Here is a 14,178-nt window from a genome sequence, read left to right on the forward strand (position 1 = left end):
GGGAAACCACTGAAGGAATTTGAGAAGGGCAGGGACACAACCACTACAGGGAGGAATTGCAGGCAGGAGACTGGAGGCTAGAGACAGTTGGGAGACTAGGGAAGGCATCCCAAAGAGAAAGGGCAGGCTCTGAACCACCAGCATGGAATGAAGCTGGAGATGTGGGCTTGAGAAGCCTGAGAAGGTGGACTGGACCAGACCTGGGAGGGGCTGGATGGTGGGTTCTGCATGAAGAGAGTTTCCAGAGCAGCCCCTGGAGCAGGTGGAGGACAAGGGTTTGACATTCATCGCTGGCCCCTGTCCCCTCGGAGACCACTGCCTTATGGGATGTTCTCTCCCCACCAGCTTCCCTCACCCCTCAGTGGGAGGCAGCACTGTGGGAACTGTGTGGCTTTCCTTCGTGATTCCTGGGCCCTGCAGAAGCCCCTGCCTCCCCTCTGGACTGGACATTCCCCCTTCCTAACAGGAGAGGGCCCCAGACTTCGTGCAAGCCGCAGCTCCCCAGGCTGACAGTGTGCTTTCTGGCTGAGAGAATGAGCTTCTGCAAACAGAAAAACCTTCCCATTCTCCAAGCTGCTGCTGGCTGGCAGGCGTACAAGCTCCCGGTCTCTGCCCCTCAGACCGCCTGTCCGCCCAGCCCATTCTTTGCCCGGGGTGGGGGAGGGAGGCGAGGGCCAAGAGGAGTGGGTGTTTGTCATTCCTCTCAGCGAGGAAACCCTTGGAGCTGCTCCCAGTCTCATGGTCTGGGCCGCCTCCGAGGATGCCCTAAATGCCCGCTTTGTGTCCCCACTCCTGAGGGTGGGCTGCTGCCAAGCAGGAGGCACCCACCCCCTCTGGCAGGGAGCTAGCACATTCCTCCCTCTGCTGCAGCTACTGGGCCTGGACGTGGGCCGGGTGCTGAGCGGGCCTCCTAGGAGTGGGTGTGGACCCCTCTCTGGGGCTGCTCTCAGCCCAGGCTCTTTGCCCAGGGCAGAGGTGGGGAGAGTGGGGAGGCTCCCCAGCAGGTGGGAGGAGAAACTGCTTCAGCTCTCCCGTCTCCTCCTTTCACCGAGGGCCAGAGTGGAATGTCAGCTGGCTGGGGTCATGTAGAGGCTGTCCTTGGGGGCAGTGTTAGCCAGAGGCAGTGGTGCAGAGTGACGCCCCCACCAGGAATTGATGGCCTCAATTCCAACGGGCCCAGTGGCCTCTTTTGAGCAGGCGTGCGCCCTCGAAGGGTCTCTTTGTCCTTTGTCGGCCACACCCACATGTCTGGGTAGCACCACTATCAGTTGCAGACCTTCTGGCTGGAGGATCACTTCCCAGTGATGTGACCTGGAGCTGAAAGCTGCTCTGAGCCTTGGTTTTTCCTCTGGTGACCTGGAGAGGCTGATGCCTGGTACCCTCCATCATGAGACACATGTGGAAGAGAAGCAGCGAATGTGCCCCTTGAGCTGTAGGAACCATATGCACAGAAAGGACGAATGTTGCTGATTTGTCTGTCTTTCTGTTTCCTAGCTTTCCGGCAGGGCTGCAGAGAGAGGGGCCTGTTGGGGACAGGGAGGAGTCAGACGAGGCCCCACCTCTTCTCTTAGACAGCTGGGCCCAGCAGAGGCGGTGGTATTACTCTCATTGGCATGGGAGCTGTTGACCAGCTTTCCACTGGGCATCTATTCCTCAGAGCCTTGCACATCTCAGTACCACCCTGCAGAGGCCTGAGCAGAGCCAGGCTGGACTGGGACTCAAAGGGCTCCGGCATTCACTCCTGAGGTTCCCCCAGGGAGCCCCATGCTGCAGATACCCGGGTGTCTCCTTGGAAGAAAGTGAGCAAAGCCAAGGCCGGGCAAAAGGCACCCTAATGCCCGGATGGGTTGCCGTGAGAAGCAGCTGCTCACCAGCCTCCATCACCCTATCTTTGGAAATTCCCAGATGCCTGCCTCCCATCATCAGACTTTGCCTCATGTGGACAAACTCCGAAGTGAGAGTTTGGGTTTGTTGTTGGGCTTGACCCCGATGAGTTCAGCCCAGGACTCTTTTTGCCTGGGATACCCCAATGTTGACTCTCTAACCTGGTAAAATAAGACTCGGGCAGGGGAAGGCAGGCACCTAGGAAGGACTGGGGCCGAGCCCGCGTTTGGGCACAAGGCCGGCTGGCTGGAGCCAGACTGGGAACAAGCAGGTGGGGAACAGAGCTTAGGCAATTGCCTGCAACAGCACAGAGCAGTCACACCTGCCTTCCCTCGTGGCTGCTGGGCACCAGGTGGTGGGCATGTCGGGCTGCATACAGGGCTGAGACTGGGGTTCCCCCAGGGCCAGGCTTCGTGTCTCAGCTGAGTGGAGAAAGGCTGTCAGCAGGTAAGAGCAGATGGAGGAACACCGGAGGGCAGAGGAAGGTAGTTTAGGAAGAGATGGCCCACGGGGCAAAGCTGGGGTGCAGTTGTGTCAGCCTGCTACACTGAGGGGGTGCTTTCCAGCCCATTAAGCCATTCACAGCAGGGAAATGGGGACTCCTCGTGATCTGTCAGGCAGGGATGGTGGATCAGATCCTAGACCCTGTGTGTGTCCTGACTGGCTCTCACACAGGAGACAGGGAGGAAACCTCCCAGCAGGTCATGTCTTAGAAGGGCGGACGAGCCAGCTGACCTTCAGCCCAGCCTCAGAGGGACAGCACCCTCAAAAGTGGCCAAAGTCAGTCCCTGAGCCCCAGGGCCATATTACACCCATTCCTACTCTGTCCCACCGCCTCCTGGTCGGTCCCTCAGCCTGCCCAGGCCAGGGATCCACTTGTAAGGGATTTAAATCTTCCCTGGTCATTTATTTGTCAGCTTCACTAATTAAGCAGTGTTAATTTCATTTACTGAAAATGGAAATTCATCCATCTCATTTCTCCCCGTTCATCCTCCACACACAAAATCCATCACTCCTCAGCTGCAGGCTGCGTAAAATTTACAGGACTAATTATGTTGTCAGGTCTCTTTGTAAATACAGTCCATAAAGGCCACTGTGCTCGCCGGGTTGTAGTGCAAGGGCATTCCTGTTGTTAGTTTAATTACTGGTTAGTTATTTAGGTTCTCAAATGTTTGCCTCATTTTCCCTAAATCAAATTAAATGTCCCGCTTGATGTATTCTGTCTCCAAGGCCTTGCTCTTATTTCCCACACTGCTTAAATATCCCAACTCCTAATTGGGTGAGAGCTCTAGGAAAAGCCCAGATGCCTGGAAGGCTGGATCCAGCCTGGAACCGCAGTTTCAGGGTCACACTGGCAGTTTGGAACCCTGTAACACTGATGTCCCTTCTTGGGGGCAGCCCTGGGCTTGTCCTCTACCTTTGGAGACTGAAAATCCTAACCCAAGGGACAGTCTGTGCCTAGAGTCCAAGAGGGCAGGACCGGGATGTGGGAAACTGAGAAGGGTTTCCTTATTGTCATCAGGAGAGCTGGGGATCATTAGCTTCCATCCCCCTGATTTCTAGAGGGACTGCTTCCAAATCACCCTAGAAAATGTATCATCTATGGCCTATTGGGCTGCCCCCCACCACAGACTCGCTAGCCCCACATCGCCCCACTGTGAGACCAGAGAAGGAGAAAGTGATAGAGAAACCCACAACTTATACGTAACTGGATAGGGAGTCGTGTAAGTCAGAAGCGAAAGGTCCCTACCACATATGTCAGGTCGCAGATATGACATGGCAAAAACCTTCACTGCTGGGGGAGGAGGAGCCTACCGTTTATAGGGGAATTGACATCGGGTTGGCTCATCAGTCGCCAGGGAAACCAGCAGCTGGGTGGGGGGCAAGCACTTAGGTAGCTGTTGAGTAAGCCCTGTGATTAAGAGGATTGGAAAGTCATGTGAGCAGGTGGAGGTGAAGCAGAGGCTGGTTGACTGGGGGATGTGCAGGGAGCAAGAGAGCAACCATCTTGAGTGACCTCTCCCTCTGATTCCTAAGAGTAGAGTTTGGGTCACACTTACCTGTGACCCAGTTAGTTTCCTATATCTGTAGTAACAAATTACCATGAACATAACGGCTTTGTTGTCATTCAGTCGCTATGTCATGCCCAACTCTTTGTGACCCCGTGGACTACAGCACACCAGGCTTCCCTGTCCTTCACTATCTCCCAGAGTTTGCTCAAACTCATGTCCATTGAGCCAGTGATGCCATCCAACCACCTCATCGTCTGTCGTCTCCTTCTCCTCCTGTCATCAATCTTTCCCAGCATCAGGGTTTGTTCCTATGAGTCAGCTCTTTGCATCAGGTGGCCAAAGTATTGGAGCTCCATGACTATTCAGGGTTAATTCCTTCAGGATTGACTGATTTGAAAATAATGGCTCAAAACAACACAAATCTATTGTCTTACAGTTCTGGAGGTCAGCGTCTAAAATGGGTTTTGCTGAGCAAAAATCAGGTGTCAGCACGGCTTTGTTCCTTTTGGAGGTTTGGAGGGCCATCCATTTCCTCGTCTTTCTTAGCTTCAGGGCTGCCCGTATTCCATGGCTTGTGGCCTCTTTCCAGCTAGCAAGTGTCTCATTCTGACGTCGGCGTCTGGTGTCAGTGCTCTGACCTGCCTGCCTCCCTCCTTCCCTTATAAGGACCCCTGTGATTACACTGGTTCTACCCAGATAATCCAGGATAATCTCCCCATCTCAAGGCCTTAACTTAATCACATCTACAAAATCCCTTTTGCTGTGCAAAGTAACATATTTATGGGCTCTGGGGATTAGGACACGGACATGGGGGGAGGGCATTATTCTGCCCACCACAGCCCCTCTGAGTGCCTCTTACATGACTTAATAAGGGAATCATCAAACAGCTGCTGCCTTGGGCTCAAGCCCTGGGCCGGATTCATCAGGGAGCTTGCAGGAAGAGAGGAGGAGGCCTGCTGGCTGTCGCTGGCTTGGCACCCTTGTCTCTGCAGCTTGGCACCTACTTCTCTCTGACCGCTGGCCTGGCTTAAGCCAGATGCCCCAACATGCCCTCTGCCTGCTCTGCACTCCCTAAATCCTAAGCAGAATCCCAGGCTTCTCCTGACAGCCAGGACTCTCCAGAGCGGCCCCTTACCATCTAGAGCTCTGGGCAGGGGTGGAGTAGTGGCGCTGCCCGGGCCCCAGGAGAGGGTGCTGAGGGCAGTGAGAGCTTCAGTCAATTGTGGAATGAAGCCACCCTTCCCCTGAGACAGTGGCTTTCTGAGAATGGCCAGATCACACTCTATTAGGAAGTTGACTCTCCTCCCCCATATCTCCTGAATCACTGAAGGCCAGAGTCAGAGAGGCCGTAGAGATTATCCAGCAAAGCAGGGTTAGCAGGAGGCAGCTCTCTTTCTGAGAGAGGAAGCCTTCTGGGCCATGCCATGCCATGCTCCATCCTTTGGTGGCAGGCTAAGGAAAAATCTACTTGCAATAGTGATACACCTGTCATAATAGAGTACAGGTAGAGGAATTCCAGGGGGTAGGTGGGCACTCATAGTGGAGAAGCCGAATGGTCTAGAAGGCTTCTTGGAGAAGGCAAAATTACAAAGTGAAGCTAAGGCCAGACCAGTGGCCCTCCCTCTCCCACTGTCTTGGAGTCACAGGCCAGATGGTTTATCACCTCTCCCTTCTCCCTTCCTCACTCTCTCCCTCTCCCCCTTCCTCTGTTCCTCTTTCCCTGCCACCCAGCCAACATAGATTCACTGAAACCCCATGGCCCAGAGGAACCTGAAATTCCTTCACCGGCCCCAGACGTCAGGGCTCCTGCCTCTTATATAATGGAGTGTGGAACTGGGTCCACACTTCTGTGTCGCTGGACCTTCCAGTCCTGCGCTGGGGAGCCAGGTAGTTTGTGGGATTCAGGATCAAGTACCCCAGAGCCCAGGGCTCTGTGAGCCTTGAATGTGATGGGATTCTACCACTCACTGGGAACTGAGGCACTGGGAGTGATCTTGATGTCAATGTCTTACTGGGACTTCTGATGACCTGGTCGGTGGCATCATACTGGGAATGATGGCAGGCTGGGCAGTGATGTCACCAGGACTGCTGGTAGCCTCAGCGATGATGTCACATGGAGACCACTGGTGGTCTGAGTAGTGATATCACTTTAGGACTTTTGGAAGACAGGATGATGCTGTCCTGTAGTACGGTTGCAGGTTGGGGCCCTGACGTCACCCTGGGTACACTTATAGGATAGAATAGTGAGGGTTCATAGGGGTCCAGAGTCAGGGACAAGAACATCATAGAATAAGATGGAGAGGAAGCCCTAGCTGAATTAGAGTTTTTCTCTATTTTCCTGGTGTGGTTTGGCAGACAAAGCCCTGAATTGGAATTCAGGAAACACATGGTCTAACCATGATTAGAAGCTGTGATCTTTATGTCAGCACGGCTTGTTTGGTTGAAAGTAACAGAGATCACTTGAGCCAGGTTAAGAACGGGAGGCTTACTGTCAGGATGTGTGTGGCCTGGGAGCGCTGGCAGGATCTAAGACTTTAGTGTGGCCGGTTGCTTGCTCTCTGTGTCCCTGTCTTATGAAATCCATGGTTCTCTCTGCCAGAACTTTCCTCTCATCACAAGTGGCTGCCCTGGCCTTTACACATCCCCTTGTCCAGATTCTGGAGGGATTATCTGCTTTGCCAGACACCCCATTGCCCCCAAATGTCCAGTGCCCCCTTGCCCTCCTTTCTCTACCTTCATGTAAAGTTTGGATTCATGCTGTTACCCTGAGCAGGGTAACTAAACAGGATATTGGGTGTGACGAGCATCAAGTGATGGGTCTCATGTACTTGGGCACATCATTTCTACCCCCTGGGCCCCAGTTTGAAGTGAAAGTGTTATTTGCTCAGTCGTGTCTGACTCTGCAAACCCATGGACTGTAACCCGCCAGGCTCCTCTGTCCATGGGATTTCCCAGGCAAGAATACTGGAGTGGGTAGCCATTCCCTTCTCCAGGGGATCTTCCTGACCCAGGGATGGAACCCAGGTCTCCTGCATTGTAGGCAGATTCTTCTTTACTCTCTGAGCCACCAGGGCTTCAGTTTATCCACCTATATAATCTGGGGGCCATAGTTCAGCATCTGGTGGTTCTGGGAGCAGGTCAGAGATGTTCACACTGCAGAGTTACTGAGCCAACCTAGGGTTTCCAACCCTCCTTTCCTGGTTCCACTGGTCATGAAGGTTCTGTGCACATTTGTGGCAGGGCAGGGGCTGCTGGAAGTGTGTCTAGAAAAAGCGAGTCATCACTGCTGTCCCTCAAGGGACCAGATCCCTGGGGCATAGTGAGAGCAAGTGTGGGGATCACGCCCACCTTTGACCCTTGGGGCAGCAAGGAGAGCATCCAAATCCTTAGCCTGAGCATCTGTCACCCAACTGCCCACCTTGTCATTCACCCTCCTGCCCGCCCACTCCTCCCATCAGTCTTGCTTGGCATCCAGGCCACAGGGTGTCCAGGGCATCGACAACTCACCTCCGGCCTGGCAGTTAATAGTTTGATTACCTGGCGAGGGCTTGCCCATTCAGCCTCAGGGGTCTGGCTCCCTGTCACCACACCAGGAGCTGCCGAGGGCAGGCCCATGTCTCCAGAGGGCTGTGTCTGTCCCTGCCAGGCTCAGCCCAGAGGGAGGCCCCGATCAGGATTTGGGTAAATGAACAAAAGGGGCTACAAGGGACTGTTCCACTGCTCAGCTCAGTTTCCTTCATGGTCTGATTGGGAAAGACACTCCCCTCAGCCAGCTGTAGAACTCTCCCGAAATTGAACAGTCAGCTCTTGGGGCTTACCCTGGACCCTGCGAGGTGAGGTACTGCCAGCTCCCATCCCCTACTGCCTCGGCGACATGCCAGGTGCAGGGTGACCAGCCTGGCCTCCTCACTTTCCCCGGAGCAGAAGCCTTTTCCTTCCTGAACCACAGTGTGCCTCCCTGTGGTTCAGGCTGGTCCCTGGTAGCTTCCACTCCAGGGGCAGCCACTCCTTACATAGGAAGCCGCCCGTGACCGGGGAGGGCTTCTGTTGACAAGTAGCCACAGCAAGGGAAGATGGGCTTCCCTGCAGGCAGCTGCGCTGGTGGGTGTGCCAACTTGCTCATTGCAGGCCACCCTGGCTCCCAGGAAGCGTCAGCTCTGTCTGCAGCAGGCCCGGGGCGAGGGTACCTGGGACAGTGGTAGCTAGCTCATGCCCACAGCCTGGGGAGCCCAGCCCAGTCACTTGCTCCCCCAAAAAAGGGGCAGCCTTAGGAATAAGAATGACTCAGCAAAACTTACCAAGTTGGGGCTGCCTCCCTTTCTTTCTCACTCACGGGCTCCACCCCTCAGGACTGGCCGTTTTGTCGGGAGGGCCCGGTCTGCAGTTGCGGGGGTCAGAGGAGCTAGCCCTGGAGGCCCAAGGGAAAGCCTTTGTGTCAGCTAAAAGGCTGCCTTAGCATAGGGCCCCCAAGAGGGGGGCAGGGGGTTGTTCTAGACATCCGCCTCACCAGCTCTGGCTCCTCTGAGCTTGGGAAGGGTCCTGGGCTGGTGGCGGGAGAGCCAGAACTGAGGGCAGCGGCTGTGTTCTGTTCAATGACTGCATGATCATGATGGGCGCTGGGTGAGCAGAGAATGAAAGACTGGTATCACCCCCTTGCCGGGGGTGGGCAGGGAGAAGGACGTCTGCTGAGCGGTCCGCTGTCGACCACCAAACACTGTGCCCAGGCCAGAGGGACAGATAACATGGTGGCCTACTGAAGCCCCACTGGCTGACCTGGGACTTCTCGAATCTGGGAGTAAGCATAGAGCTAGGCTTCCCAGGTAGCTCAAACAGTAAAGAAACCACCCACAATGCAGGAGACCTCGGTCAGGAAGATCCCCTGGAAGACGGCATGGCAACCCATTCCAGTATTCTTGCCTGGAGAATCCTATGGACAGAGGAGCCTGGCAGGGCTAAAGGCTACAGTCCATGAGGTCGCACAGAGTCAGACACGACTGAGCAACTGACACTTTCACTTTAGAGCTAGGGCTCGGCTGCAACTGGGGACTGTGGGGCCGGAGGGTATGGGAAGATGCCCACAGGTGGCTAGTGTGGGACCACACAGACAATTCCATGTTAGTCCAGATGGAACCCCTGTCCTTGGCTGGGGATGAGGGGTACACAGCCATTATCCCAGCACCTAAGCACAACAGATGGGCTGGGCATCTAGGGATACTGCTCCATCCCAAGCCCACCCACATCCTTCACATAACAACTCTTTGAGCTGGCAAGCCCCTTTCCTATACCCCCAGGGAGACTAAGGAGAATGACTGTCCATCCCTCAAGTACACCTGGCCACCTTGTCTGTTGCACCCACTGCTGAACCCCAAGGAGGGGGTGGGCCAAGCCTCATGGTTCCGTTTCACAGATGGAGAAGATGAAGACCAGAGAGGACCCCCCCTCACCTCCCCACACTCTCTGCGGGAGACAGAGGGGGCAGGGCTTGTTGGCCCTGTGGGGGAGGGGCTGGGACTTGGACCCTCCAACCACCGCCACCTCTTCCCCGGGACAGATGACTTCATGAAGCAGAGCCGTGGCATGCTGCTCTTATACAGTATGAAGAACCCCAGCTTCCCCGAATACATCTTCAGCAGCGAGAGTGGCATCATGTGCCTGGACATGCACGTGGACCACCCCTACCTGGTGGTGGTGGGCCACTACGATGGCAACGTGGCCATTTACAACCTCAAGAAGCCCCACTCCCAGCCCTCCTTCCGCAGCTCAGCCAAGTCTGGCAAGCACACGGACCCCGTGTGGCAGGTCAGCCTCGGAACCGGGTGGGAGGAATGGGTGTGGCTGAGCGGCAGCGGGTGGGCCTGGGAGCCATGGGAGGAAGGGACCTTGGGGAGGAGAGGGCCACAGACCAGGGGTTGGGGATGACAGCTACCGGCTTAGAGGCCAAGAAGCTGGGTGTGAGAAGGGCAGAGGCGAGTATCAGGAGGCAAGAGGGTCTGCTGTAAAGGTGGTGGTCTCCTGCCCATCCATCTGCTAAGGACCTCGGATCTCTGAGGAGTGCTGCTCAATGACTCAGATTTGGTGGCTGGATGGCTCCGGGCCTGATGGGCCTCCGCTGAGTATGTTAAGGGCTCCAGGGGTCTACAAAAAGTGAAAGTGTTAGTCGCTCAGTTACGTCTGATTCTTTGTGACCCCATGGACTATAGCCCGCCAGGCTACTCTGTTCATGGGATTCTCCAGGCAATGGCCATGCCCTTCTCCAGGGGATCTTCCTGACCCAGGGATCGAACCCAATTCTCCAGCATTGCGAGCAGATTCTTTACCGTCTGAGCTACCCAGGAAGCCAGGGGTCTATGGTCTTCCTCAACTGCCCACAGGGACTCTGTTCTGCCATCTGGGCTAGATTTGAGGGATCTCCTAGAGAAGGGTAGGTGCTGCTGGTTCTCTGCCTTCCAGGTGGGGCTATAAGACCTGGCAGGTGGGGCCTGTGAGTACCCAGCTTCTCCAGATAGGCATGGAATGGGACCATTGTGGTTGCTGGGGCTGGATTTCACCCTGACTTTGCATCTCCACCTTACTGCGCTGGAAGTAGGTTTCACAGTTTCGTTCTCAGAGCCTCTTAGCTCTGGCTTCACAGCCCTTCCTCACTGTGTTCCAAAGGTGTCCCTCCTTCTGAGCCTGGGCACCCTTGCTCCGTGGTCTGGCCTGGGGGAATCTAAGCACACATTTCTATCTCAAGTTGCCCAAGGCCTCTGGGGGCTCAGACAGTGCTGGGGTCTGTCTTCTCATTGTCCTCTGCCCCTTGCCCTGACAGGGTCTGCCGGCGGGCTCTGCACCCCTGCCTGTCTGGCCCTGAACTTCCTGAGTCACATGGATGCCCAGGCCCTGGCTTTTGGCCCCCAGACAGGCCTGAACAGAAGGAGGGTTGTCCAGGCACAGGGGAAGTGGGGGCCTCTCAGCTTCATCCTTTACCCGGATCTGGGGCACAGGAAGGAGGCACCTCCTCCCACCAAACACCCTCCCCTCAACCAAGGCCGGAGTCAGAATTGCAGCTTCAGGGGTTCTCTCCTCTGGAAAGCCTACCTCCCGAGTCATCGCGTCCAGGCACACGGGGCTCCAGACATGGGAAGGATGTCTGCAGAGACATTAAAGCCCAGGGAGAGAAAAGACTTGCTTTGATCAAACTAAACCAGCATCAGACCTGCCCTTCCTTTGCCAGCTCAAACACACAGCCCAGGGCCAAGCGCAGAGCATCTCAGGGTGGCCTGACTCTCCGCAAGCCCAGGAGAGGGCGAGAGGCCAAGGCCAACCAGCCTACTCCCTCTCTGCTCTGTTCTCAGAATCAAATAGCAAGTTGGAGAGAGAAGTGGGGCTCGCAGGAGACCGTTCCCCCTTCCCTGAACGGGTGCCAGGGAGACTGGATAGGGTGGCCTTCTGTTCTCCCACCATCCTTTCAGGAGAACAGGGCTGCTGCCTTTGCAAAACCGAAGACTCCGAGTTCTTGGCTGCAATCAGGGCTTGTGACGTGGGAGGGGCCTGCCTGTCTCTGTCTCTTTTAACGACTTCCTGTTCTCTTCCTTCGCTTGCTCTCATTCCCTCCCCGCTTCCTCATTCGTGTCTTCATTCATCCATTCATTCAGCAACTCCTGCCTGTTCACTCCTCTGGAGGCTGACGATGCTCAAGGATTTGGTCTCCGGAGTTCCTGGTGGGGACACACAGCAGCCGAGGTTGAGCAGATAGGGCGTGCGCTAAGTGCCAAGGAGGGCTGAGGATTGTCCAAAGTGCTGGGGGATGAGAAGCAGGGACCGGAAGGCCAAGGAGGTCTTCCTAAAGGAAGAAGCACCTGAGCAGAATTGTGAAGCATGAGGAAGCATGCACTGATGAAGAAGGCTGCAAAGGGGTCACATGCACCAGAAAGACACGGGCACAAGCAGAGGGGCCTGCTGGGAAATGACGCAGCGCGGGGAGCACAGTATGCCGGACAGGGAGGAGCAGCGGGACCTGAGAAGAGCCTAACTGCCCAGTCCTGAGTGTGCTTCTCCAGCAAGGAGGAAGCTTGGATTCTACATGTCAGTGGTCTCAAATGAAGTGTTAGTGCATGTGTGCTAAGTTGCTTCATTCGTGTCCGACTCTTCATAACCCCATGGACTGTAAAGCCTGCCATGCCCCTCTGTTCATGGGATTCTCCATGCAAGAATACTAGAGTGGGGATCTCCCCGACCCAGGGATCGAACCCACGTCCCATACGTCTCCTGCATTGGCAGGAGAGTTCTTTACCACTAGTGCCACCTGGGAAGCCTAGTGTTGGTGAAGTACAGAAGCTCAATGTATTAGAAAGATGAGAGTGGGGCTGCTCTGATAAGATCAGGGTCGTGATTGCTTGAGGGTCCCCTGTCATCACTCCCCATGTCCCCTGAGCTACTTTCCCAAGGCTCCAAGAGCTCCTCCCAGCATAATTTGAAAATCACTGTCCAACCATCAGAGGATTTGGGGGCAAAGAAATCCCACAGTCATGCAGTGTCCTGGAGATATCTTCCAGCCGCAGCATGAGAGAGCTTAAGACTGAGCCACAACAGGGGCAGTGGAGATGAAAATGAGAAAATAGGGTGTAGAGCTGTTGAGGAGTAAAATCAAGAGAAGGAAGTGACTGGCAGGCTATGGGGGAAGGGAAAGTTGGTGATGGCACCTGAAACTCTGGTTTGGGACAACCTGTAGGATGCTACAGAATTCTGGCCAGAAGTTAATACAAGAAGCCAGAAGAGGCGTCTTACAGGCAGTGGTTGTATATCCGGGAGCTTGAAAAAGAGCTGGGGCTTGTGAAGGAGGTGTCAGAGACATTAAAGTCTTAGGTCCTTCTTCAAGGGACTATGTCTTGGGAGAAATCAGGGAGATTGTTTTTAATCCCAAAAGCCAGACTGGGGGTCAAAGGACTTTGTTCTGTTGGTAACAGGGAGCCATGGAAAGTTTTGGAGCCAGGGACTCCAAAGGGGACATGGTTCTGGTCCCACGGCACAGGCTGCCTCCCATCTGGGTAGCATAGCCCTGTTCAGGCCTGGCTGGGAAGCCCCAACCAGCAGCACTCTGCAGAATGTGTGTGTGTGTGTGTGTGTATCCTCTGCTACACGGGGGTAGGAGGCAGGAAGGATATGAGCAGACTTTGGGGTCAAACACGCCTGCCCTGATGAGAGAATGCAGAAGAGAAGCAATCAGTGATGCAGGCCTCTATTTCCTCCCTACCGCCTGCGCATTCGTTCATTCTCTCAATCCCACTTCCACCTGCCCCCTCTATGCCCTCTTTATTCCTACCCTCCCACCTCCACTCCAGGAGCATGTGTGCAACTTGCACACACACACACACATACACGCACACCTGCAAATACACGCACCACCCCCAACTGGGCATCAGGCTGCTAAGTGGGGTGTGAAATACAATCTCCATGTGCGCCAGCGGCCACTCATTAAACACTTCCCTTTGTAGCTCCCCTGTGCCTCTTATTGTCTGGCCTTTGACACCCCCATCCGCTCCCCCCTTTAAAGGGACTACCTTTATGCAGAAGAAGGAGCTGTCTCGGCATCAGGACTGCTCTGACTTGTGCCTCACAGGCTGTGTGGTGTTCTAGGCCTCTTGGCAAAAGCACAAAAGAGCAGCCTGCCCAGACAGGCCCAGGCAGGACAAGGTCCGCCCTCCTGCAGCTCTGACAGCCAGGCCTGGTCGGGGGGGGGGGTCCCCCGGAGAAGAAATCCCCTCCACACCCCCACCCCACATACGCGGCTCAAGAGCCAGGTTACTACTGTGGTTACAGACAGCACCCCTGGGTTCCCGTCCACCCTCACTGGGCCTCTCCTTGTGACGGGGAAAGATGGTGGTCCCAGCGCAGGAGGCCTGGAGGCTGGAAAGCTCTGGGCACCCAGCCCCGCCCCAGCCCTCCCGGACACATCTCTGCTGGGCCTCCACATCTGGCAACAGAAACTTGAGCCTCAAGCGTGTCATCTTCATAAGACAACAGCTCTGTCTCCAAAACACTTTCCCATATGTTTGCTTCCAGCCCGGAGAAGATGGGTGGGGAAGGATTATTAACCCCAATTTGCAGCTGGAGAAATGCAGCTCATATCTGAGATGCTAGGAGCAAGATTTTAGAAGCAGGAGCTAGTGGTGAAATGAAGGTGGGAACAGAAGAAAGGCTACCTGGAGAAAAACCAAGCCTGGATGGGGAGGGAAGCAAACAGGGAAAAGCCCCCCAAGAACCTTGGGACCTTGATTCCTAGGATGATGGCTATTACTTATTG

General features: G+C 55.2%; 1 protein-coding gene across 2 annotated transcripts in view; it reads left to right on the forward strand.

Annotated features, from left to right (window-relative positions):
• Window positions 1–14,178, forward strand: part of DNAI1 (dynein axonemal intermediate chain 1) — a 70,196-nt gene that overhangs the window by 43,171 nt on the left and 12,847 nt on the right. For both annotated transcript variants that reach the window (XM_006060455.3, XM_044940203.1), the window contains one exon: window positions 9,448–9,695. In XM_006060455.3, coding sequence (XP_006060517.2) covers window positions 9,448–9,695 — 248 coding nt within the window. The remainder of the gene's footprint in view (window positions 1–9,447; window positions 9,696–14,178) is intronic.

The sequence above is a fragment of the Bubalus bubalis genome, chromosome 3 (genome assembly GCF_019923935.1).
Source record: "Bubalus bubalis isolate 160015118507 breed Murrah chromosome 3, NDDB_SH_1, whole genome shotgun sequence".
In the NCBI taxonomy this organism is placed as follows: Eukaryota; Metazoa; Chordata; class Mammalia; order Artiodactyla; family Bovidae; genus Bubalus; species Bubalus bubalis.